General features: G+C 44.5%; 1 protein-coding gene across 1 annotated transcript in view; it reads right to left on the bottom strand.

The window, feature by feature from the left end:
- Positions 1-494: 494 nt before the first annotated feature.
- The window catches only part of Slc22a16 (solute carrier family 22 member 16), a 41,910-nt gene continuing 15,364 nt past the window's right edge, over positions 495-27,040 (bottom strand). Inside the window, exons 5-8 of the mRNA XM_057759834.1 lie at positions 25,170-25,297; positions 20,601-20,710; positions 10,649-10,739; positions 495-749 (exon numbers count right to left, since the gene is read on the bottom strand). Of these exons, the coding sequence (XP_057615817.1) occupies positions 495-749; positions 10,649-10,739; positions 20,601-20,710; positions 25,170-25,297 (584 nt within the window). The remainder of the gene's footprint in view (positions 750-10,648; positions 10,740-20,600; positions 20,711-25,169; positions 25,298-27,040) is intronic.

Below are 27,040 nucleotides of genomic sequence, written 5' to 3'. Positions count from 1 at the left end.
TCAAGAGGCTGAGGCAATCGTGAGCTTGGAACCAGTCTGGGTTGCAGTGTGATACTCTGTTCTTAAAAAACAAAAAGAAAAGAAAGAAGACAGAAGAGGCGAGGATGGGGCAAGAAGAAGAAACAAAAATTCTCACATACACCCTTCCTAGCTGGTGGTCCTTGGGGTAGTCCTTGGGTTTGGGAGCACTGGTACCCATGGAGATGCCTACTCCATGATCTCTCAAACCTGTGTAATGGCAAGGAGTGGGTAGGGAAACCAACGCAAAGAAAAGTCAATGAGGAACAAATAAGTAACAATCCACGGCTTCAAAGAACTAGAATTTTCATACCGGTTTATATTTCACTGGCTTTTACAAAACAATTCTTTCAAACTTTCTCACAGCATTTTTTATACAGATACACAACACCTCTCTAACAGAAAGTCGCCGGTGTCAACATCCCAAGTGCTGGGTGCCATGTAAGACTTATTGGTCATCATCAGTATCCCCCAGGTTAATCACTTCCGTGTTTTCCATCTGTGTTCTCGGCTGTGGGCAGGGCTTCGCCTGAATGGCCCTTCTCGGCTGTGGGAAAGGTTTCGCCTGAACCACCCTTCTGGGCTGTAGGCGGGGCTTCGCCCGAGCCGTCCTTGTTTTCTGGCACCTTCTGTTCAGTCTTCACCCAGGTAGATGCCAAAGGTTTGTTGAGGGTTTCCGGGAGCTTCAGCGACAACAGTCCACTCAGCATGGCCAGGATCCCAAACAAAACCTAGAAGAAATGTTACAATAAACAAACAAACAAATAAATAAATAACAAAGATAGTAAGTGACACACAAAAAAGAAATGGACCCTTCTGAGAATAAGAACTTACTGGACCCTTTTCTCAGAGGACAACAGAGTTGGGGCTGACATTAAAAGTTAGTGTCTTTGGGTCCTTGCTGAGGTCTTTAGGTTACTTGTGCTTGGGTGGAAGTTCATTTTGTCATCATCAAGACTTAATCTCAGTTCAGTCATCCACAAACCACAGAGGGTTTCTGGCCAAGAAGCGAAGCGCCAACTCCCGCTTGCCTTAGTTCCCTTGCAGGCTCTGTCTTAGAAGCTGTGGCAGAAAAAGCCCCTGCATTTCTTTCTAGACCCCAGAGTGTACAGAAACCAGGTGCTGAGCCCCGAGTTCATCGGCCCTGCCGTATCACCCAGGGTTTGGGAGTTCCTGACCCCTGGAAAAAAGACCACAGACTTAATCCAATTATAATTAAAGGATTTATTGATTACTGCTAGCAGGATAACAATCTCTGCGCCAAACAAGGTTGCCAAGAGAAGGGGGGGGGGGGTTTAAAGGAGACAAACACAAAAACACCTTGCATATCCACTCAAGCAAGCCAAAAGCCGTTTTACTCTGCCAAGATTAGGTAGTCAGGCAACCTGAATGTCTGCATAAGCAGGTTATAGAGCCAAAAAGCAGTCAGCCATAACATAACAAGCAGATGGTCACGGCAGAACATCTCTGGGTGCGGGTCACTGAGTCAGGGTTACTGGGAATTTGTCTTCCGGGGAGGAGTCAGAGACAAACAGGTAGTGGGTACCAGCTGGATGGTGAGCATAAAATAGAGTCTTATTAGCCATCACATCAGTAAATGATGAGGAAGAGGGACAAATACATAAATGAAACTTACAATGAGTTAGAACCTCCAGAGATTAGGGGGAAAGAAAACAAAGATAGTGAAAATGAATCGCCGCATGCATGGCGCTGTGAGGAAGTGTGCAGCCGGTTTCCAGGAAAAGTTCGATGTTTTTGAGATGGCATCTTACTGTTCAGTCTAGGCTAGTCTCAAATCCACAATCCTCCTGCCTATACCTCCAGAATTCTGAAATCCCAGGCAAACTTCCTCACCATGCCATGTAGCAATAATTGCAGGCCAGACAGCAGACAAGCCCCAAGTCCCCAGTTTTTCCTCCAAGCTGCTGCCCCAAAAACTCATGCTACCCCACAAACTTCAAAAACACCCCAGCAGGCTCCTACCTCTCCAGCCTCCTGGTCAGACAAATCCCTCCATTCTGGTCAGACTCTAGTCCCTCACTTACCCCTCGGCCACACTGTCACCCTCCAGTAGTCCTCCTCCTTCCCACTTCACGTGACCTTTTCCCTCCTGGTGGCTGTTACCCACTCTGCTTGGGTTCCTGTCACTTGGCACCTCTGGGATCTCGTGTAAGCGACTTAATATCCCGGCTCCTCGGTTTCCTTGTCTGTAAGATGGGACTAATGACAGCACCCACTGGGGCTGATGAAATAGCTCAGTCAATAAAGTGCCTGTCGCACAAGCACGAGGACAGAAGGTCAGATCCTCAGCATACATAACAAGCCAGGTGGGGTAGCAGGCATCCATCATTCCAGCCCTGGGGAACTGAAGACAGCTGGGTCCCTGGACCACTGCCCAGCAGCCTAGGAGAATCAGTAAGATCCAGAGAGAGACCCTGTCTCAGAACACAATGTGGAGGGCCATCAAAGTGGCTCTGCAGATATAGGTGTTTGCCATATGAGGCTGACAACCTGAACCCAATTCCAGAACCCACATAAAGGCCGGAGGAGAGAACTGGCCCTACAGAGCTGCCTTTTGACCTCTGCACACAGGCTGTGGTGTGTGCGCCCGTCTGCACACATCATACGCCCACAAACAACGTCTTTAGAGGGTGCAGAACAGTTGAGGAAGACACTTGGTGACAACCTCTGGTCTTCACACATCCAACGCCTGTGCATGCGCTCCAGGGAACACATACACAGCACACAGAGAGGGACTGCCCGCAAGTACTGCTAAGGTATTTATGTAAGTAAGGCTGAGAACACGCCCGGCTCATCATAAACAATCCACACGTACAGCTGTCGTTACAGTCTCATGACAAACACGCTCAAGCTCTGTCAGTTCTGCTGTGACATCCTATCAAGAAGCACATGTGTTTGGCTTCCCTTGCCCACCTTGTCCCCAGGTCCTCCTGTGTTCCCCTTCTCCCGGTCCTGGGCCTCTGCAGCTCGTCAGCCCTTCCCCCACACACTGATCCCTTCAGCCCCCTCCTGGCTTCCTCTTCCTACCACATCTTAACATCTTTGCTCCTGGGCTCTGTGTCTCCGAGCGTGTACACTGGAGGAGTGCCCACCTCAGGGCCTCATTCTAGCCATCGGACAGAAACCCTGCCCACATCACATTGACAGGTCTTCCTTCCACACTGGCTCTTCTCCTGGGATCCCTCCAGCCCTTACGGTGACTTCTCCTGGCCTCAGACACATGCCAGGTCACCAAGGACCACCAGAAACGGTGGATATGTGACTTTCACACTCTTCTAGACTATTTGACATCCACCCAGGCTCTGTACAAGTTATTAGCCACAGTACCTATGTCTAGTGCGCCTTTCCCTCAAAACTTCTGCTTTTCTGTTCCTTGTGCCTGGTGTGTGTGTTTGCGTGTGTGTGTGTGTGTGTGTGTGTGTGTCCCTGTATACAGACAACATCCCTTCCTGCAGGAAGCCTCTCTGAACCTAGCTTGGGTTAGTGGCTCACTCCCATGCCCCGTGCTCCAGCTATATCTTTGGCAGGCAATCTTAGCTCTTCTGCAGTCTCCACCGACTGGAAATCTTGGGGTACAGGCTGTCTCTTTCATTCTTGCTCTGTTTTACCTAGCAGGGTGGTTAGTTTAGCATCAACACTGAAGATCCAATTGCTGCCTTCTCTGCTCCCTGCCCACCCAGAAGTACCTCCTCCACCACATACCACCAAAGTGCATGGGACCAAACGACCACAGACTGAACCCTCTGAAGTTGTGAGCTGAAGTAATTCTTTCCTCCCTTAAAAACAACAACAGCAACAACTTGACAAGTGAGCCTATGAGCACAGAAAAATGAATTCATTGGTCACCCTTTGTTCGATTAAGTAATAGCCAATAACACAAGCACCAAAACAAGTGATCCTCTTCGAAGGAGAAAATAAAAGCTTCTCAGCTGGTGTTTTAGTGAAAACACTGGCTCCCCAACCAATTTAACATCAATGAACAAACTGAATGGGGAAAGTAATCATACTGTAAAACTCATCCCACAGAGCAGGCAGAATCTATTGTACCCACAAAGGCACGTTCTCAAGAGGCTCCCATAAACAAGGATGAATCCCTGCAGCCAGACACTGTCTAGGAGAAGGGAACTGGCCCTCAGGGCAGGAAGGGAAAGGGGAACTGACTGCAGCCACATTCCCTTTAGCACCAATCTCTTGTTTGGTTGACTTAATGTAACAGAGACACTGTGTGGGCTGGAGTTCGAGCTCCTTGTCTTAGTGTCTGTTGCCGTAAGGAGACACCATTACCAAGGCAACTCTTACAAGAGAAAGCATTTAATGGGGGCTCTTTTACAGTTTCTGGTGACACACTTCCTCCAACAAGGCCATACCTACTCCAACAAGGACACACCTCTTAATCCTTCTCAAGTACTGCCACTCCCTGGTGACTAAGCAATCAAAGGTTGAGACTTTGGGGGTTGTTCTTATTCAACCCACCATAATGGCCCTCATAGGCCTGAAGCGGTGAGAGCTCCCCTGCAGGCTTTATAGCAAGCAGGGATAAAGGATCAGAGTGAGGTAAGAATGAAACTCGGCTCAGGCCAATTTTATCGTAGCCAGCACTGGATCTGGACTCTAGAGCCTGGCCCAGATCATTTTAGCCATATTTAAGTACAACCACAGTTTTGAGGGAAAAAGTATTCAGATAACAATTAACTTAGTCCCATGAGTGGAACAACGCTTAAGAAGTGTTTACATTGACATTCTCAGCAAAGTACATACGCTCAAAATAAGGGTCTAGGGAGAATAACCAAAGTAAACAGAATGCGTGTGGGAGTCAGGACTGGCCTGGCCCAAAGATAACGTATAGGTCACTTCGGCTTTTGTAAAGCACAGGTCACTCATAAGAATGGGTTTTATGACCCGCCTTTAATCCCAGCACTCCGGAGGCAGAGGCAGGCGGATCTCTGGAAGTTCGAGGCCAGCCTGGTCTACAAGAGCTAGTTCCGGATCAGCACCAAAAAAGCTACAGAGAAACCCTGTCTCGGAAAAAAAAAAAAAAAAGAATGGATTTTATTGTCTAAAAGCAATGCTCACGATTTAGGGGAAAGGGTCTAGGATAAGTTAAACCATAAATTCTGGAATATATGGGCAGAGCCTGTCTCATCAGACAGCAAAGAATCAGCAGGTTGTAAAACTACAGCATTCCTGGCATTCCAGGATGATCAGCTACATCCTACTCCACTGAAGAGGTGAGCTGTGTGTTTAACCTTCCTGGCTTCTCTAGAACTTATCTGTGTGCACAAGACATCTTGCCTCTACGTGTAGCTATGCCACAATATAAAAACTCATTCAGCCCAACTGTAAAAGTTCCCATAGTCGATCCCAGTCTCAACACTCAAAGCTTCTTCTGATACTCATGGCAATCAGTAACCTCACACACCTCAAAGCCAAGAAGATCACATACTTTTAATATTTAATGGCACAGGATATGCATTGTCATTTCAAATCAGAGTAGAGGGACCATAATGAGGAAATACTGGACCAGAGCAAGACTGGAAACCAGCTGGGCAAATTCCACACTCTATCTCCATGTCTGATGTCAAAAATCTCTTTGGAACTTCACCTCCTTCTAACTTTGCTCACTGTAATGCACCTTTCTCTTGGGCTGGTTCTACTCCCTGTTAGCAGCTTCCCTTGGAAGGTATTCTATGGCTCTGGCATCTCCAACACAATCCAGGATTCACCTTCACAACTCCACCTCATCCAAATACATTTTCATCAGTTTCTATTTTACACAATTTCCTTCACTGTTTAAACTTTCATTTAATTCCTTTTCACAAGTTGGAAAACTTAGCTGGGTGGGGTCTTGCTCTGAAGTCACCACTCCCTTTACTCCATTTAGCATTGGGCTTTTCTTTAAACTTTTTATCTCTTTGAGTACTGAACTTAGCTCCATTACCCTTCCTGATGCTCCTTTTCTCCTCAAACTGTACATTTTGTATTTTTCCTTGCTCAGTTTGCTCCTTTTCTTTATAGATCTACTTAAGAATGGTCACTAGCAACCATGAAAAACAGCCAATACAAGGCTGTCTTGAAATCTCCTCTGCCAACACCATTAATCCAAAACTCTCCCATGTATCCTCAGGCAGCCACATTCCTCACCAAAATATCACAAGAAGAGAAACCACTCATTAATTTTCTTCCCGTCTGAAACCTCTTGAGCTGGGCCATTATAATATGCATTGCTGTTGTGGAATACTATTTTAAGATGTGTTGTTTTTGCTGCAGAATATTTAATGATGCAACATTGTGTTGCTTACTTTTACGTTGCTTTTCTTTAACTCTATGAAGGTGTGTTGCTTTGCCTGTCTAAAACACATGATGGGTCTAATCAAGAGTTGAACAGCCAATAGCTCAGCATGAAAAAAGGATAGGCAGAATTGGCAGGCAGAGATAATAAATAGGAGGTCACCAAGGGGCCAGCCACCCAGCTATACAGTAGGCTACAGAGTAAAAAGTAAATAAAGATATATAGACCAGAGAAAAGTAAAAACCCAGAGGCAAAAGATAGACAGGATAATTTAAGCAAAGCTGGCTAGAAATAAGCCAAGCTATGGCTGGGCATTCATGAAAAAGAATAAGCCTCCATGTGATTATTTGGAGCTTGGTGATGGACCCCCCAAAAGAGCAAAAAGAAAAGAATAAAAAAAAAAACCTAACTACACATTGCTCTCAGCAACATTGTCTTCCACACTCCTACTAGTGTGGACCATTAAGCCCTACTTAAAGTGTCCAACTGCATTCCTAATCCAAAGTCCACATTTTTCCAGCAAGCATCATGATCAGGCCAGTCACAACAATACTCCAACTCCCTGGTACCCACTTCTGTCTTAGTCACTGTTCTATTGCTGTGAAGAGACACCATCACAGTGGCAACCCCTATAAAAGTAAGTGTTTGATTTGGGCTTCTTACAGTTTTGGAGATGTAGTCCATTATCATCATGGTGGGGAGCAGTTGGTACACAGGCAGACATAGGGCTGTGGAAGCAGTTAAGAGTTCTACATCTAGCTGGGCGGTGGTGGCACACACCTTTAATCCCAGCACTTGGGAGGCAGAGGCAGGTGGATCTCTGTGAGTTCGAGACCAGCCTGGTCTACAAGAGCAAGTTCCAGGACAGGCTCCAAAAAAACCACAGAGAAACCCTGTCTTGAAGAAGAAAAAAAAAAAAGAGTTCTACATCCAGATCTTTATGTAAGCAACAGGAAGAGTGAGACACTGAGCTTGGCTTGAGATTTTGAAACCACAAAACCCAGCCCCAATGACAGGCTTTCTCTAACAAGGCCACACCCATAATCCTTCCAATAGCGCCACTCCCTGATGACCAAGCATTCAAATATAAGAGCCTAAGGGAGCCATAAAGATGGTTATTTTTTTAAAATCTTTTACTCTCTGGGGGCCCACCACCCAGCTCCCAAATAAACACACACAAAAACTTATTATTACTTTAAAAACGTAAATGAATGCAACACATCTTTGCATCGTTCAACAGATGTTCCATAGCATAAACAAATGTCACACATCTTTAACTCATACTCTACTACAGGGCTATCTTATTCAACGACCATACTCTGGCTCCTTTATGATGACAGACGTAGGTTACTAATTATTTTCTGCAAGTCTTTCTCCTTGCTTGTAAAGGAAGGAAACAATATATTCGTTTTACACAAAAATTAGCATCAGCAAAGCACTTAAAACTAAGTCCACCTGAGCATCTGTTAAATGAAAGATCCTTTTTATTCTATAGCCTTTAAAATACCCTTGCAAATATCCTCCCATACAATTTAGTTTTTTGTGTGAATTTATAGCAGTTTGCTTTTATGGATTTGTCTGTCTTCTTTTGTGAGTTTGGCTGCTTGTTTTAAAGGCTATTTTGATCTCCCTCCCCTCCTTCTTTTCCTCCCTCCCTCCCTCTAAGATACAAAGTGCTCACTTAAAGGAGATGCTTTCAAAAACCCCAAGCCTTAATATCCCTGAACATCTCTGCACACCAGGTGGTCGTAGTCTTCATTTTTCTATAAACAAGTCCTCTTGGGTATTATTGCACTTGAAACTTGCATAGCTAACTTTATTCTATTCTGTTCTGGCAAGCTATCGATGACTTCAAAATCACTTTGATCACTAAGAGTGCGGTACTTAGTGTAGTGTTTCCTGTACCACTGTAATTGTGGGCATCGATTTTCACCACCATGGTTTACTGCTTAATTCTCATCGCTTCACCACTAGACTAGGCAATTATTGCCAGAGATGACCAATTCCACTTAACTCATCTGATCGTCTTCATGATTTATTTTGTACCCTAGCAAATGTTTTTCACTCTGCAGTGTGGAGCTTAGAAGTAACTCATCTCCCTTATCATGTTTTCTGTGCCTTCCACTTTCCTTTAATACTTAAGTACAGGATAGTCCCCAACCAAGAGCGGCTGCCCATATATCCAGAGTAGAAGAAAGGCAAGCCACAGTGACCAAAGCTATTTCTCAACCTCAGAGTCATCTGGTGATAGAGGCTGGGCTCCAGTACCAGAAGCAGACCGGACTGAGCATTTGCCCCGGGAGGTGGGTGACACTCCAAAAGGCCATTGATTCCCAGAGAAAAATCCACATTCCACTTGTGCATACAAGATGACACAGGTGGGACTCCACACTGTGTTTTTCTGAGGTCACACTAGTGTTTCTTACAAAAATACGTTAGTATGGAGCTGAAGAGAAAGCACAGTCAACAAAATGTTCTCTACACACACTCAGACTTCAATTTGCTCCTGCGAACCCATACAGAAAGGCTAGAGGTATTAGGGCGTGTTTGTCTTCCCAGCGCTGGGGAGGCAGAGATGGACAGATCCATGGGAGCTGCTGCCCATCCAGCCTAAACTACTAGGTAATGTCTGTATAATGGGTGATAACAGCCTCGAAGATGAGTGACTCCTGAGGAACACGTGAGGGTGACCTCTGGCCTCTGCACACATATGCATGCACACACGTACACCATACATACACACACGCACACACATAAAGTTTACATGCACCTGCATGTGCACGCACACACAAACACACAATGGGATAACTAAAAGGCCATGTCCAAGTGTGCTTGAGGTCACTATCCATGACTAAAGTGTAAGACAGGAGGAGGATGGACTTTAAATTGCTGACCATCTCCAATGATATCCAGACAGAATAGTCACAAAACTAGCAACAACATGTATCAGCAGCTTGGAAGAGAGTAGAGAACTTAGCAGAGTGTAGGAGAGGCTCGTTGGAATCCTGGAGAAAGGAGCAGGCAGAAAAAGAAGTGGTGCTTTAAAAGGCCGAGGAGTGTAGAAGGGCAACTGCAAAGAGCATCTGGGGGAAAGAGACCATTATGCTGAGAGTCCCAAGTCCCTGGAATGCAGTGTCGTGCATCACTGTATCTGCTCTCTGTCCTCCCCCACTCCATATTCCTCCTGATTGGAAGGGCCAGGAGAACCCAGGTATGATCCATCCACTTCCCAGCCTCTCTGTTCCTCTGTGTGGCTCTGAACACAGCTGCTCTCCCTCTCCAAACACAAGTCAACAGCTCACACTGCCAGGGCCACAAGAACTCAAGAAGGTAGCCTCATCCACGAAAAGCCTCTCAAGGCACCGCAGGGAGCAGACAGGCTCCAAGATTTTCCCAGAGCAAGAGGCCCACTATGGAAGTGCAGAGGCAAGGTTTGAGCTAGGTAGTGGGGCAGACACCTGAGAGCTGACACAAGGCAGAGCTCCTCCCTCCGAAGTGCTGGTAGCTCCAGGCTAGGGGCAGAGTGGGGTGAATAATAACTCAGAGGGACTGAAGACAGTCAGCCACCCCCACTTCCTTACTTACCCACTAGTGAGCTCTCCTGTTTCAACAAAACTCCATTATACAATGGTTATACTGGTCTCCAAAAACAAAACCAGAAATGGCAAAATTGACTGCCCTATCTCTCAGCTATCCCAGAGTCTATTGGCTGTCCCATCTCTCTGAGAGTCTATTGGCTGTCCTGCCTCTCTGCTATCCTGGAATCTATTGGCTGTCCCGTCTCTCTGCTATCCCAGAGTCTATTGGCTATCCCGTCTCTCTGCTATCCCTGTGTCTATTGGTTGTCCCGCCTCTCTGCTATCCCAGAGTCTATTGGCTGCCCCATCTCTCTGTTATCCCAGAGTCTATTGGCTATCCCATCTCTCTGAGAGTCTATTGGCTGTCCTGCCTCTCTGCTATCCCAGAGTCTATTGGCTGTCCCATCTCTCTGCTATCCCAGAGTCTATTAGCTGTCCCATCCTGCCTCTCTGCTATCCCAGAGTCTATTGGCTATCTCATCCTGCCTCTCTGCTACCCCAGAGTCTATTGGCTGTCCCATCCTGCCTCTCTGCTATCCCAGAGTCTATTGGCTGTCCCTCCTCTCTGCTATCCCAGAGTCTATTGGCTGCTCCATCCTGCCTCTCTGCTTTCCCAGGATCTATTGGCTGCCCTGCCTCTCTGTTATCCAGTGTCTGTTGGCTGCCCTACCTCTCTGCTAATTCAGTATCTATTGGCTGCCCCGCCTCTTGGTTATCCCAGTGTCTAGACAGTGATGAGGACCTGTGGCAGGACGATCCAGACTTGGTTGGTTAAAGGGATGATGAAGCTTGCCATTCGTGACACCATGCTGCTGCTCCCCACAGCCAAACACCTGAAAACACCAGAAGAATTAAGACACTGGTAGCAACAGTGGAAAAGCAAAGCAAAGGGGTGCCAAGGATGATGGATTCACCACTTGCCACCCCCTTCTCACTCTCCCACAATGAGGAGAAACTATAAAATTCGGAAATAAGTCAGACGCTTCCCAAGTCAGCTATGACTTCTACCTTCATTCTGTGAGACAATTGTGTATATGAGCATGTGTGGAAATAACCAGGCTAGCTAAGGATAAAACAATTATGCAATTATGTTTTATTTATTATAAGGAGAAAACTCACTAAACAGGAAACGACAAATCCAAGCACATCAATGTCCCACAAGAAAAGGTGCAGAGAGGGTGCACATGGAGGTGCACACCTTTTTTACCTGGGTCCCAGCAAAGCCGCACCTTAACTAAGACCCACCTCTTAAAGATTATTGGTTAACAAGGCTTTCCGCATCAAACATGCATGTAAGAAAGACATAAACCATCTTTAATCTGCTGTTTAAATGAGGCCCATAGGTATACAGACCCAGATTAATGTCAAGGACTAGACAGATTTGTTTAGGGTAGGGTATGGTAACTTGAAAGAACAAAATATTTGTCTATAGACTGCTCTATTAATGTCAAACAAATCTTTGAGATTTTATTTTTTGAAGAAGGCAGGTGTTTGGTCCCCTGGAGCTACAGTTATGATCTGAAGTTGTAAGGGCTGATGCACAGGTTACCCTTTGACTCAGGATATAACTCAAGAGGACAGTGTAGAGAAGGTACTATAATTTCTGCTAGTCTATTCCTGACAATTGACAAAGTCTCAATTTTCCTTTTAGAATTAATTCAGAGACCTTTTCCACATAAATTTTTAAGTTTTTACTCGGTTTATGTGGTAAAAAGATCCATTCTAAGATAATATCTTCCCTTTGTATTAAAGTTTCTGTAGGGGAATGTTTGGAGGGTAATATGACCATGATGCAGTTAAGATTCAGAGCCACATGATTCACGTGTGCCTCCAATAATTTCTTTTTGATCAAAGCCAGTTTTCTCTCAGCTTGGTAATTCCCTGGGACCATTTAAGTCTTTGTCACCATCTAAGGTTTGGATTAAATGAATTATTTGATGAGGTTTTATTCTAGAAGTGGGCCACAGATTGGAAATGTCTCCTATCAAACTTTGGAAGTCATTAAGAGTCTGCAATAAATCTCTTCTAATTTGCACTTTTTGTGTTCTAATTTTCTATAAACCTATTTTATAACCTAGATCATTGATAGAATATCCTCTTTGTATTTTTTCAGGAACAATTTTTAATCCCCAATGAGGCAAAATTTTCATTACTTCTTCAAACATTCTTTCTAAAACATCTACATTTGAATCAGATAGCATAATGTTATCCATGTAATAGTAAACTATAGATTGAGGAAATTTCTTACATATCATTTCCAATGGCTGACTCACAAAATATTGGCATAAGGTGGGGCTATTTAACATTTTCTGTGGGAGAATCTTCCATTGATATCTTTTAGCAGGCTGAAAATTCTTATAAGTAGGCACTGTGAAGGCAAATTTTTCTCTGTCCTTTTTTTGTAAAGGTATAGTGAAGAAACGATCTTTTAAATCAGCTACTATAAGAGGCCATCCTTTAGGCAATAGGGAAGGCAAAGGAATTCCAAATTGTAGAGGACTAATTGGTTGAATAACCTTATTAACAAGCTCTTAGATCTGGTTTCCATTTTCCAGATTTCTTTTTAACAACAAATACAGTAGAATTCCAAGGGCTGGTTGATTCTTCAATAGGCTTGAGAATCTCATTGCTCCTGTTCCAGCTATTCTAAAGCCTGCAGTTTCTCTATTGTTAAAGGCCATTGTTTAACCTATACAGGTTTTTCTGTCACCTATTTTAAAGGTAGAGCCGTTGGTACCTCTGAGAGTTTGCTGGTTATTGTTCTGTGGTTGTATACTGCCTGAATGGCCACTATCTATTTTTTATAGTACCTTATATTATCCTTCCCAAAAACATGAGTTGCTGTATGTTTCTGAGCCTGCAGGAATGTTTATCTGGGTATACCATTGTTGTAACTAATCACTACTCTATAGATTCACTGCTATCTTAACCACACATGGCCTTAGCCTTCCTCTCTGTCCTTCTGGCCCTACACATTCAACACATCTCATGCTTTGTTTTACCTTAGATAGGGTTCCAATTCCTAAGAATTGAACATCTGCATCCTGAAGAGGTCAATTCAGATGCCATGATTCTGTAATAATAATAGCCACATATGCACCTGTGTCTAATAATCCTTCCATTATAATGTTATTTATTTGTACTCTCAGCTTTGGTCTTTGATCATTTATAGAAGTCTACCAAAAATATACGTTTACTATTTTCTGTTGGAATTTTTATTCATCCTCCATGGTTATTCTATCATTCAGAGCAGCACAATTTTTTATAACAGACGTTGGATTTTCTAATTTTCCTGGAGAGGCATGTATTTTACAATGAATGAGAATGATTGGACCACATTTGACATGGAAGGCTGTGAGGGGGTCCCTCAAGGGGTTCCTGATAACTGGTTGCCTTGTCTCTTTTTCCTCTACATTCATTGGTCCAGTATCGGCCTTTGCCACATCTTCTGCATAACCTAGAGGTTGAGGCCTTCCATTTGGGTGATTCCCAGAAGAAACATTATTTCTAGGAATGCCCTGTCTATAATCCCTTCTCTGATGGCCTATTCTCCCACAATTAAAGCATTTTGTATTTTGATGTCTCTTTGTTATTTTGGAAATCACTTCTCCTACCCAAGTTTCCATGTTATAGTCAAAGGACTCAACATTGTCTGTGTGTGTAGGATCCATCGGTTCATTGGTGCTGATCTGACATTTAAGGGCCCAAGTATCTTTTTGCATCCTAAATTAGCATTTTCAAAAGCTAGAAATTTAATAAAGGACTCGTTAAACTTCTGCATCTGCTACCCCTATTTGTACAGCTTTAGTTAACCTTTGCAAGAAGTAACTAAATAGTTCTCTTGGGCCTTGTATAACCTTAGCATACAATTCAATTATTTTTCCTAGTTCTTGAATCTTGTGCCAAGCATTCAAGGCTGCTGTATGGCATAGGGACAATATGTGTTGGCTGTATGTAGCTTGACTATCTGGATTAGCGTAAAGGCCCTCACTAAGAATTTGGTCTTGGGAAGCCTTGAAACCTCTGACTCTACCTTGATTTTCAAGGACCTCAGCCTCTTCTCTCCAAAAACTCTTCCACTGAAGCTGTGGACCATGGCCTAGTACAGCTGAGACTAGTTGAATCCAATCATGTGGAGTAACCTTATTTCTTGAAGCCCATGTCTTTACCAACTCCCTTACATATGGTGAATGTATGTTATAAGATACTACTGCTTGCTTAACATCTTTTAGATCATACATATGGGTTTCCATATACATTCTGTATATCCTTTGGGGTATTGAGTATTTGCTGGCTTTTCAGAGGTAATAACAGGATAAGGAGCCAAAGCTCTTGGTAAGTCATCTCGGACTCTGAGAGGTACTGATGATGCTCAATCTTTACTACTGTCTTTTGCCTGTGCCACCTCTCTTTGCTTATCTGTTCTGACAAGTTCCTCAATTGATTCAAATCTTTTTATCACCATCTTTTATAAAGTCCGAGTCTCCTGACCTGTGGATATTTCTAATGATTACATCAAATCAATTAATTTTTGCTTCTCATTCTGCACAAGTGTCCAACATTTTACATTTTTTCACCCTTAGAGAGAATGGCATGCAGATTGCCTTTCAAGAGGGACGTTCTGTCTGCTAGCTTGTCATAACTTTTCCACAGATTTTCATTGTCAATTTCAACAATATGACTCCTTTTGGATAATCTCTCAGTACCATCCTATAAGGTTTCATAATCCACTGATATGGATTGAATTTTATTTGTCAAATTATGGTTATCATTTTCAATGGTATGAATCCTTTCATCCAACTTCTCATTACTAGTCTATAAAGTCTGTATCATTTCTAAAAGTTTCTCATTCTTGACTCTGTTATCAAATCATTTCTTTAACGATACAATAGGAATTATAAAAATGATAGCAGCTATGGCTAAGGATGTGTAAGTCCCAGGCAGGTCCTACACCTCTCAGAATTCCAACCATAATAGAAACAAAAAGGTTATTAAATTCTTGGATGGGGATATATCTGTAATTATCTTAGGAGTAGTTTACAAATTGCAAAAAAAAAATTATAGTTAGCAGATGGCTTACTTCTGTTAAAACATTGGTTTAGTTGAGACTTTTAAAGTGTAATAATGATGTGGGACAGAAAAACCAGCAGAATTTCTAAGCAGAACTAAAAAGCAAACTGAACAGAATTTTGTTAAAAAGAATTGGACGGGGCAGCCATGTAGCAAGCAGTTGCACATGGATTGCAATAGTCAGGGGAAGCTGTGGTAGCCACATGAGAGCCACATACATGGGACTGGGAGCAAGTCATGGGACTACAGGATCCACAAAGGCTGTAGGAAGTCATGTAGGTGCCCTATGGGGTGGCAGCAAGGGCAGGTACAGGAGGGGAAGAAGCTATGCCACGGTGGATGGGAGCTAGGGCACTAATGTTCCTCCCAAATCCAGGTGGCTAGGTTTGGGTTTCAATTCCTAGAGCTGAAACTGCAATTCTAGCTCTGGCCTGGGCTGGTAGCTAAAAAGTCTTAGGTGAACAGCTTCTTCATAAATTAGTGCCCCAAATGTTGGTCACCAAATGAAGTGTAATTAATAAAAGCTCAGAGAGAGAAATTGGGATTCAACCTGAAGATCTGAAAAGTAAAGCAGCCAGTCACTGGCTCTTACCTCAACCTCAGTCTGAAATGGTGATCCTGCCTCAAAGAATCTCAGAATGAGACTGTGTCTGAGAGCTGTTTCCTCCCATCTTACACTCCTCTCTAAAGCTGGGATTAAATGCATGCATCACCTGGATTAAAGGCATGCACCACCCAGTTTCTATTTCAAACTAGTGTGGCTTCTTGGATTAAAGGTGTGTACACACTTCCTCTTCTGTAAGGCTGAGCAGTGGGGTTGTTTTACTCTCTGATCTTCAGGTAAGCTCTATTTATTAAAATACTAATGAAATGCCACTATCACAGAGAAGGAGAAGGGGTGACCTCCACCAGGTTTTTAGTTTTTATAGACATGGTCAAAATAATTTTATAGGAAAAAATGATGATATAAATATACATTTCAGAGTCATAGAAAAGAAGGTAGAACCTGACAAAGCAGTGATCCGGGAACAGGTGACAACACTCATGAAGAGCCAGCATCCAAGAGCTAATACCTGACATTCCCAGCCATTAGATAAAGTTACTAACCATCCCTTAACCCTGGACTCACCCATGCCCAGACCTGTTTGTCTGGCACTCGTCCGCCTATCTTTTTGAAATTCTTATATGGTCTGTTAGCAAAGGTAATTGTGGGGGATTGGAGGATTTATGTAAATTTGGCTGTTAGAACAAAGAGAAAATACTATCATTCTAACACCTCATGGAAGGTCATTTCATTGCCCGTGCAGGAGGAGGTTATACTGCTGTGGTATTTTGGGAATGAAACTTATTTTGAAGGGAAAAATGCCATGATTTCACAAGATTTTTTGCAGAATTCACAGTGACGTATCCAAAAGACAAGCGTTCCTGCAGTTCTGCTGAACTTATGGGTTCTCCACAAGTTGTACACTTGTAGATCTGTCTAAGAATCTGTCCGCTGTACATTTACTGTATGATACTTGTGCCTCCAACAGTGATCAATAGGGGACGGACCAGCCCATGGTGGGTGGTGCCATCCCTGCGCTGGTGGTCCTGGGTTCTTTAAGAAGCAGGCTGAGCAGGCCGTGGGAAGCAAGCCAGTAAGCAGCTCCCCTCCATGGCCTCTGCACCAGCTCCTGCTTCCAGGACCCTGCCCTGTTTGAGTTCCTGTCCTGACTTCCTTCAGTGGTGAACAGCAATGCTGAAGTGGGAGCCAAATAAACTCTTTTCTCCCCAGCTTGCTTTTTAGTCATGGTGTTTTGTCACAGTGATAGAAGCCCTAACTAAGAAGGATGCCCAGCTCAGGAATTGAGAGGGGAATGAGAATTGAGCTGAGAACTAGCTTCATGTGCTATTTTAGCAAAGGATCTAGCTGCATTCTGTTCATGTTCTAAGAATTTACATGAGACCAGATGTAAAAATAATAGACTAATTTCATGACCGCATAACACTGAGTCAGTGGAAGGATATTATTGGTTACTCTTCTGCAGATCTGTAGTTAAAATGAGCAATTAATAGGGCAGAAAGTAATCAAAAAATATGCAGCTTAGAGAGGGAAATAACTCTAGGAAGCTTACATTTGTGGCCAGGGCATGTTCTGAGAAAGAGGCTGTATTAAAGAGATGCTGCCTGCTCTTCGCTGGAACAGGAAAAGTTACCTTGAGGGCAAGGCCCCCGTCCTAGGCTTGTGGACTGGGTGTGGACAGGGAGCCCTACAGCATTTCTGGCCCTGGAAAGCAACTGTCAGGGAAGTTTTCAACCAGCTTGAGCACGTGCAAGGGGCTGAAACCGTGGTTCACAGCAGCCGGCCTCCACCCGCAGCTGGAAGCGGAACTTGTCAGTGCTGTTTCCATGACTCTGATTTTGGAATCACGAAAGATGCAAGATTGTGAGATGCCAGAGCTGTGGGGTATCTGCCAAGGAGTGCTGCATACGGGGTGGAGCCAGCACAATAAAAAGAGAGGGGTGTTGCAGGCGACAGTGCTGGATGGGTGGAGCCACCTAAGCTTTTGAAAATGAGTCTCTAGAAACTGGGCACGAAGCTACAGGATTTGTTGCTTGTCTAGCTGAATTCAGGCTAGCTTTGGTCCAATCTTTCAATTCACTATGTCTCAATTTCCCCTTTGGGAATGGAAATGTGCACTTTATGACAGCATATACTGACAGTAGACAATTTGGTCTTGTTTGTTTGTTTTTACAGTGTGTCACAGTTAGGAGATTTGGGACTTTTAAGCACTGTTGGGACTATTAAAGACTACAAGAACTTTTCAGGTTTGGCTAAACATCATGAGAAGGCCATAAACATTTTGTGGCCAGGGAAGGAATGTTGTGGTTTCAATAGGAAGTGTCTCCTGTGGACTCTTCTGTTTGAACTCTCGGTCTCCAGCTTGCGGCAGTGTTTAGGAAGATAGGGGACTGAGGAGGTAAAGCCTTGCTAGATGAAGGGTGTCACTGGGGAAAGCTTTGAACTGAATCTAACACAGATGTTCTGGCCCTGAGCCCCCCCTCCAGCCCAATGAAGATGGCTTTCCACATGAATCTTTTGAGTCACTGGTACTGCTGGGCATGGCTGTTCATGTTTGCAGTCCCAGCATTTGGTGAGGAAGCTGAGGCAGGAGGATTGCCACAAGTTTAGCCAACCCTGGGGTACAGTGTGAGAGTCTGTCTCAAAGGACCACTGCCAACAAAAATTCAGTGGTACTTCATCTTTTCTAGGTCATACACATCGGTAAATAACTAACTTATTCAAGTGTGACCCTCTTCTGAGAATTCACACGTAAGTAGTTTCACAGATAATCTTAAGATGTTCGGGACGCCTACAGAACTGTTAAAGATTACTTGTATTAAATATTCACATACTTGGCTCTCCTACCTCTCTCCTTCCCTCCTTTCCTTGTAGCACAAATTCTAATTGGTATTAGTAATAAAAACCCAGAGTCAAATATAGGGTTTAGTGCTGAAGAGAAGCAGAGAGGCCAGTCACTAGAGATTTCTTTTACCTCTACCAATTCTCGAACTGAAAGGGTAATCCTGTCCTCAGACTATATCTCCAGATTCTATCTGTCTTTACCAAACCTCAGACTGCAACTGTCTCCACCAAACTTCAGATTCCCCTTAGCTCCTGTCACCTTCCGCCTTATATTCCTCTCTCCACCCAGCCATATCACTCCTGTCTCCACCTCTCTAGTTCTGGGATTAAAGGTGTCTTATCCCAAGGGCTGGGATCATCTTTCCATGAGCTCTGTTTCTCTTTTGTACCTATTCAATCTCATGTAGCCCAGGGTGGCCTTGAACTAGCAGAGATCTGTCTGCCTCTGTCTACCGAGTCTTGCGATTAAAGGTGCATGCCACCACTCCCTGGCCGTTAGTGGCTTAGCTCTGCACTCTGATCTTCAGGCAAGCTTTATTTGTTAAAACATAAACAAAATATCACTACACTTCCTTCCTTCCTTTATTCCTTTTTCCTTCTTTGGCAGGCTTATTTTTGAGGACATGTACCTGTTGCTGTAAACTAACCAACTAACTAAAAGTAATAAAAAAAAAACACCATCATGCTGGGCGATGGTGGCGCACGCCTTTAATCCCAGCACTCGGGAGGCAGAGGCAGGCGGATCTCTGTGAGTTCGAGACCAGCCTGGTCTACAAGAGCTAGTTCTAGGACAGGCTCCAAAACCACAGAGAAACCCTGTCTCGAAAAACAAAAAACAAAAAACAAAAAACAAAAAAAAAATCATATACGTAATGGCAAAGCCAACCAACATGGTTTGTTTAGATTACTGTCTTTTTGCATATTATACACATTCTCTCAGCAGACACTGAAAGAACTCTGGGCTGGTGCTCTTAGGTTTTAAAAGAAAGCAGCTGAGCAGAGGAAGCAAGCCAGTAAGCAGCCTCCCTCCATGGTCTCTGCATCGGCTCCTGCCTTGAGGATGCAGAGCCTCCTCTCCTCTCCTGTTTGCATTCTTGTCCTGACTTCCTTCAATGATGAACAGTGATGTGGAAGCGTAAGCCAAACATACGCTTTGCTCCTCAAGTTGCTTTTAGGTCACGGTGTTTCTTCGAAGCCACTGAAAACCTGAGACATGTAACAACCCAGAATAAAGGAGCCGAGACAAATGGAGACTCCAGCACCTGACCAGAGCTTCCAAAGGACCTGTGTCGTTTTCATGAGAAATGGCGGGAAGAGTCTTCCAAGATCTGGAAGGGCCCTGGACTCCTGGATTGCTGAGACAGTCTCCAAGACAGCCAGTGACAACTCAGAATCACCTTCATACTTAGCATCCTGCTCTCCTCCTGGAGGGGCTACGGGTATACTATGGAGACCCAGGACTGAGATTGTATATCAGATGCCTCAGAGGTTCTTATAGTGGGGGGATGTTCCCGATGAGGTAATCTCGGGGAGCCCAGGGACATGCTGTCAGGGGCTAAACATGTCCCCTCAAAATGCAGGTGCTGAAGTCCTTACTCTTCCCCCACACAATGTCTTAGACTTTGGAGACAAGGTCATTAAAGAAGAGGTTATGTTGAAATAAAGGATTCTAACTCAATAGAACTGGTACCCATTAGAAGGCAGAGAGCCACCCAGAGTGGCCGCAGAGCTCAGACCTTGTGAAGACATGGTGATAAGATGCCTGAGATAAGCCATGAGTGACCCCCAGTATCCGGACACTTTGACCAGAGGCTTTGTGCCTACTGAAGCATGGGAAAGTGTCTACTGTTTAGCCACCCACACCCTTGCAAGTTCATATGACCACCATCAGAACACTGAGAGGCACATCTGAGAAAAACAGCCAAAGACAGCAGACACCTATTTTATTTGAGGTTTGGTGTTAGGATAACAGTGTTACTTCATATTAATCCCTTAATTTCTTCGCTAATGAGTTTTAAACAATGCCTCGAAGTCAAAATTACCACCATCGTGTAATATTCCCATAACTCAGAGCTCTGGCGGACCATTCACAGAAAGAATGCAACTGTATTTAAAGATGGGGACCAGCCACGGAAAGAGTGCCTGTACTTAAAGACAAACATGATGAAATGACAAAGTGAAAAGCAACAGGAATCCAACTAAAACCACGACCCCTTACCTTACGATTGTGGGATACAACTCCGCTGTGTAAATGAAAAGGAAGGCTAATGCTGATCCTGTAGCAGTTTTGACAGCCAAAACCGCCACTGTCTTCAAAGTCTTGTGACTCTGGGGGCACATAAGGGAAATATGACATCATCAAAATGACCTAAAACTTTCCTATTCCACCCATATGTTTTGTAACAACAAAGAGTTTTAATTTTCCTATTTGGATTTCTTTTGTAAACTCAAATCATAGACTGCAAAAGCTTTCTATCATGAACCTTCAGGGAAACGGCGCCCTCCCCTAACCCTGGAGGAACTGGAAGCCTGTCAGGAAGAAGGCTTTGGGGTGAGAGTCACCTGAATGGTACGGATGGCTGGTACCAGCACCAGTCACTGACCCAGCAGACTGGGAGGAGCCCTCGGAGCACAGTGTGCATTTGGGGAAAGCACACCAGGTTTGCAAGTTATCTCCAAACACACCCGTTGGCAAGCTCCTTCAGCAGCTCTCACTCCCGGTCTCCGACCCATTCTCTGCCATCTCCAATGTGTTCCACTTCCAGGGTGCCTCATGAGGATGTCCATGGTCTGCACTCTCCTTTATCTGGTAGGTAGATGTCAAGTATTCTAACCTAAGGGTTCCTGTGTTCAGATGGTAGCCCTGAGGCTGGAGAACTCTTTGGGGTCTTTGTTGTTTTGGTTTTTTCACTATTGTAGCCCTTCAAAGTTTTATTTGAAAGAAGATAGTCCTAGTATCACCTTGGCAGTAAGTATGTGCCTAAGAGGGAGATGGGAAGAGAACAAAGGGGGGGGCAGGGGCAGCTCTCCCACTCTTGTGACCTCAGGGCCAGCTCTCCCACCTGCCTCAGACATTGATGGGGGCATCTCCCCCCCCATGCTGCCACATGATAGATGAGTGATGGGGACAACTTACACTTGCTCCCCTTGCAGAAGGCCTGTGTTTGGTTCCCAGCACCAACACAGCAGCTACATGATGGAGGAGGGTCATCTGTCTATCTGCTGCTTTCATTGGTTAATTAATAAAGAAACTGCTTGGCCTGATAGGTCAGAACATAGGTGGGTGGAGTAGACAGAACAGAATGCTAGGAAGAAGGGAAGTGAGGCAGATGCCTCAGACAGATGCTATAGCTCTCCTCTCCAAGATGGACGCAGGTTAAGATCCTTCCCGGTAAGCCACCACCTCGTGGTGCTACACAGATTATTAGAAATGGGTTAATCAAGATGTGAGAGTTAGCCATTAAGAGGCTAGAACTAATGGGCCAAGCAGTGTTTAAAAGAATACAGTTTCCGTGTAATTATTTTGGGTGTAAAGCTAGCTGGGTGGCAGGACACAGCCCATCGCTCCTACTACAGCTACAATCATTTGTAACTCCAATTCTTGGGAACTACATGCTGTTTTAGCATCCCAGCACACCAGACATGCGCATAGTACACAGACAAACACATAGACAAAACACCCTTACACAGGAAATACAATAATAATAATAACGGCAGTACCCAGTGACTCTTTGGAGCCAAGTAGGACCTTCCTAACTCTGGCTAGCTAATCAGTACACCACACGAACTTCCTCTGAGCATATATATAGTTCATATTATGTTACGTCGTAAGGTTTGGGGTGCCTCTAAGGCTGCTAGTGTCCCTGTTACTGTGGGCAATATTTGTTAAATGAATTGGTTCCTGTTTTGTTTCTGCTTGCCCAGTGCTGGACCACATGCCAAGCAAGCACAGTACCACTAAGCTACAGCCCTAATTAGCATGAATAAAAAAAAATCATTATTTTTACTATGTTGACATTATCTTTGAGGGAGAAATTCTCTTATAGGAAATATATTTAAAGTTGCGAGTCACTGTTTTATTTCTAGAAGTTTCCAGCAAAAGCTCTCTTTTCTTCCCTACTACTAAGAAATAGAAAGTTTTTGAGAATCTGCTAGATCCAGAGGCGGCTGCCCCTAAGCCAGCTCAGCCACCTTTGCAAAGGGATGGATAAAGCTCTCTCACGCAGGCAGCGACTTCCCTGCCTGAGTAGTTTTACTCGTAGTAACTGTGTGCCAATCACTTGGAAGTTCAGTGATGTGAAACATTTGGCTCATTGGCCCTGGTAATTAGGTCGTGTTGCCATGGAAGGATGCCGCTTACAGCTTAAACTGACCTTCGTGCAATATGCAAAAGTTAAAATGCTTTGCTCTAAACATTGCTGCATTATTATTCAATATTTTCTAAAGAAAATGATACAAACTATTCTAAAAAATAGCTGTGGCAACCACAGTTTCCAAATCGGGGTTAAAATTCAGGCTCCCCTAGCACTGGCCCAGGGTCTTCCAGATGCCATGGTTACTGTATGTGCTGTGCTTCACCGAAATAAGGGGCGGAAAAGCTTCTTCCATTGTGCCAAGGAGCCCCTCTCATTAAACTGCATTTTAAAGGCCATGGTTTGGGGTAGGGAGCGGAAGGGATGGCTCCCTGGCTAGAAATGGGTACTGCTCTTGTAGAGGACCCAAGTTCAAGACCCAGCACTATCGGGTAGCTCAGGACTGCCTATAACTTTGGCTTCAGAGGGATCTAGGCCCCACAGGCACCATGCACATGCCTCCACATAGGCACATATACACACACATTCATATAATTTTTAAGTAGTAAAATAGAATTATTCAAATCCAAGTTTCTCAGATGATTGATGTGTGTTACACTCGAAATCACTGGTTGGCTATGGGAAAGGCAGCAGAAATGATCTGAATATTTGACTCATCAGGTCATTCAGATGTCCCCGCGGCTCCTGTATTCAGGTTTCTGACTCTTAGGAAACTGACCTGTGTGTTCAGGCTAGATCCCACAACCCAGACTAAGACACACCCTCCTGCAGCTCTCTCTGAGACAGAGATCAAAGTCAGTCTGCGCTGTCCCTTGGCAGCTCTCCAATCCTGGGTCTTGGCTCCCCCATGCTCCTTGGCACATACATTATTGCTGAACTAGATCACATGATGGGAAACTTCCTGCTACCTCTAGAAGGTTCTGAAAGCCAGCTTTCTGCTTTGTTCAGGTGACTGCTCCAGAGATTTCTCAGGGTGTGGGTGGGAGACATGGGTCAAGGAACTGCTCCGAAGAGCTGGAGACTCCTCTCTCTCTCTCTCTCTCTCTCTCTCTCTCTCTCTCTCTCTCTCTCTCTCTCTCTCTCTCTCTCTCTCATTCTCACAATTAATGAAGCCCCTTTCTCCAGAAGTTTCCCCTTTCCTTTAAGGCCCTACCATGTTTAGATGCGCATACACTGTCCTGTTTCTATCTAATGCCCCACCTCCCACCCTGAAGCCCAGTTATAGCTTTGAGGTTCATCCATTCTAATGGGTCTCATACCTGAATGGGATTCTGTGCCAGCCCCCTTACTTGACTGTGTGGTGCTCTGCAGGGAACCATGGGGTTGACCTGACCTAGCTGCCTTGAGAGGCTTGCCTCATGGGTTTTCAGGTTAGAGTCCATGGCTCTTGGGGCACAGTGTGTCTCAGGACATCAGGACATCAGTCCTGAGAGACCAGTGTACTTCCTCAGGCAGTGAAGCACCCAGGCAGCTTTGTGTTTCTCTGTATGTTCCCTTAGTAGTCAAGGAAGCCTGGAAACTTGACAGGACAGTTGGTCTTTGACATTAATCTTGTGTACCCTGTGTGGCTTGCAAAGTTCATCGTATCCTGGCAGCTACAACTGTATTGACCCTGGCAATCGCCATTATGTTCTGTTTCTGAAAAAGGTTTAAAATGTCGATTGCTCTCAATAAAATTGTCACAGCCTCAGTTATGCTGTGGCCCTCCAACCTGACCTGATTCTAATTCCTCGCAGCCGTATCAGGTGGCGTTGGCCAGGTAAGCAAGTGCAGGCTCTTACAATGCTCTCCTTAGCTTATCGCTGACCGTGTGTCAGCTCTGAGAGGCCTATGGCCCTAGGCCCCTTCCTCCCTCTCTGATTCACACTTCCTACAAATATGCAGTCATTCCCTTGCCCTCGTCCCTTTTGCTTTCCATTTCATTTACAGAACCTTGGCTCACTGTCTTCTCACGCTGCAGGATTCTTGCTGGACCCACCCTTGCTGAGTGTCTCAGGGAATGGTGTCGAGCGCCATTCGGTGGCCTGAGGGGAGAATGACTCAGTTGGCAGAGGGCTTGCTGGGCATGCGTGAGGCCCTGAGGAGCAATCTCAAGCACTAGATACATCTGGGCACAATGGTGTAAGCCTGCAATCCTGAGACAGGAGGGTGAGGAGTTCAAGGTCACCCTTGGCTCTATACTGAGTCTGAGGCCAGCCTGAGCCACAGGAAACAAAGTTCCAGAGTCCCCGGAAGATGGAATCAACCTCTCTCCCAGGAAACTGTTGCATTTCTAAAATACCGCAGGCACCCTCTTTAGTGTGGGGGTTCAAACACATGAAGACAAAGAATGGTTTTTTTTTTTTTTTTAAGAAGACACCTTTAAATACTGTTTCTTCTGTCTATGTGGCTGAATTGATCTTCACACTTAAAGACACTAGAAGTCTTTCCGTGAAACTGCCACAGCCATTCCATAAACAAACAGAGTGACTCACCGGGGGCGTGGCCATGTACACGACACTGATGAAGGAGGCCAGCAAAAGGCAGGAGGTCAAGGTGTATCTTCTTCCCACCCTATCCAAACAGATGCATATAAAGAAGTAGGCGGGAATTTCCAAAGCACCTGTCATCGAACCGAAGAGCGTGTGTGAGACTGCTGCCCAGACACGCGGTCACCCCCACAATGGCCCACCACCCAGAAGGAGCCGGCAGCCCCCTCCCTGACTCCCAGCACTAATGAGCCTTGGCACAATGGCTAACGTTCTTCCTCACTTGGGCAAAACAAAGTGCTTCCTGTGAAATCACTAGGCTGACAAAATCCACTGGAGCCTTTTACGCTGTCCTAGGAGCTGAGCTCGCTAGCGCCCTGTGTGCTGCCCAGAGACAGCTTAGTTCAACCACCCTGATTCCTGCCATCGGTCTCTGCTCTCAAAAGTAACACAAGGCCAGTTTGACATAGTTATGGTCATGAGATGGATGAAGTCAAACCAGTCCACCATAGATACACCCACTTCAACAGCACTCCTCGTCTGAAAAGAACGTTGGTTGGCATTACATTATAGCCAGTCGGTCATAGTAGAGGTCAAGATGCTTCCTCCTTTGCATTTTAAACACTGCTGTCTCTCACTTCAAAACTATCTTTTTGTTGAACAATAAACTCCTAAACTTAAATTTTTGGCAAAATTAAATTAGTAAGCTACTAACTAAAGTAAGAACTCAATACATTAATAGCAACTACTTCATATATATATATATATATATATATATATATATATATATATATATATATATAAACATTTTTTAAGATAGGGTCTCACGCATCTCCAGGTTAGCCTCAAACTCACTGCTTAGCCAAGGACAAGGATGACCTTGAACTTTTGATCCCCTACCTTCACCTCCCCAGTGATGAAATTACAGGTGCAAACTACCAGACCCTTACTGATGTAAGGCTGGGCACGGAACTCAGGGCTCCAAGTATGCGAGGTAAGAACTCTACCAACTGAGCTATAACCCGAATCCCCGTTTATTAGATTTTAAACCTAAGATAAAGCCGTTTAAAATCTAATAATCTCCTTGCAGCGGGGTCTTTGTCTCTAATCTCTCTTTACTTGACTATAATGAAAAGGAAAGCCAGAGTCCATAAATGTACAGATCCATTCATGCAAAAATCCCTTGCCTTATAGGACCAAAGCTTGCCTCTTAGATCCAAAGCGTGAAACTCTTGGATACGCCTGTACCACGAAACTTCCTAACCCCTCCATGGACACTGCACTCCCCCTGCCTCTGCTGCCGTTTGCTGCCATTCCAGAAGAGCTACATCATTTCTCAAACTGATGGACAGAATAGGGGTGGGATTTTCTTTTTCTTTCTTTCTTTTTTGTTTTTTGTTTTGTTTTTCCAAGACAAAGTTTCTCTGTGGTTTTGGAGCCTGTCCTGGAACTAGCTCTTGTAGACCAGGCTGGCCTCGAACTCACAGAGATTCTCCTGCCTCTGCCTCCCGAGTACTGGGATTAAAGGCGTGCTCCGCCACCACCACCCAGCTTGGTGAGCTTTTCTTACATTGCCCAAAAACATGTGCTTCTTAAAATAATTTTTCTCATAATTCTTGCTGAATGATAATAAACAAAATAGACGCGTCACCGGGGTACTTGGATGAGAAAGTACGATGTCTACGTACAAAAATGTAAAAGCAATATTTTTCTGAGGATAATATAAAATGCAGCAGCCCACACAGAAACAACCAGTGCAGACCAGATGGAGAAACACAAATTTCTAACGTCTATCTATGTCTCCCCACCCTGTCCATTTAGCTAACATTTGGCTATCCTTGGAGCTACAATCTGCCCTATCTAAATCATTCTAGCGT

Source organism: Chionomys nivalis, chromosome 2 (assembly GCF_950005125.1).
Source record: "Chionomys nivalis chromosome 2, mChiNiv1.1, whole genome shotgun sequence".
Classification (NCBI taxonomy): Eukaryota; Metazoa; Chordata; class Mammalia; order Rodentia; family Cricetidae; genus Chionomys; species Chionomys nivalis.
This window is presented reverse-complemented; position numbering and strand designations above follow the sequence as displayed.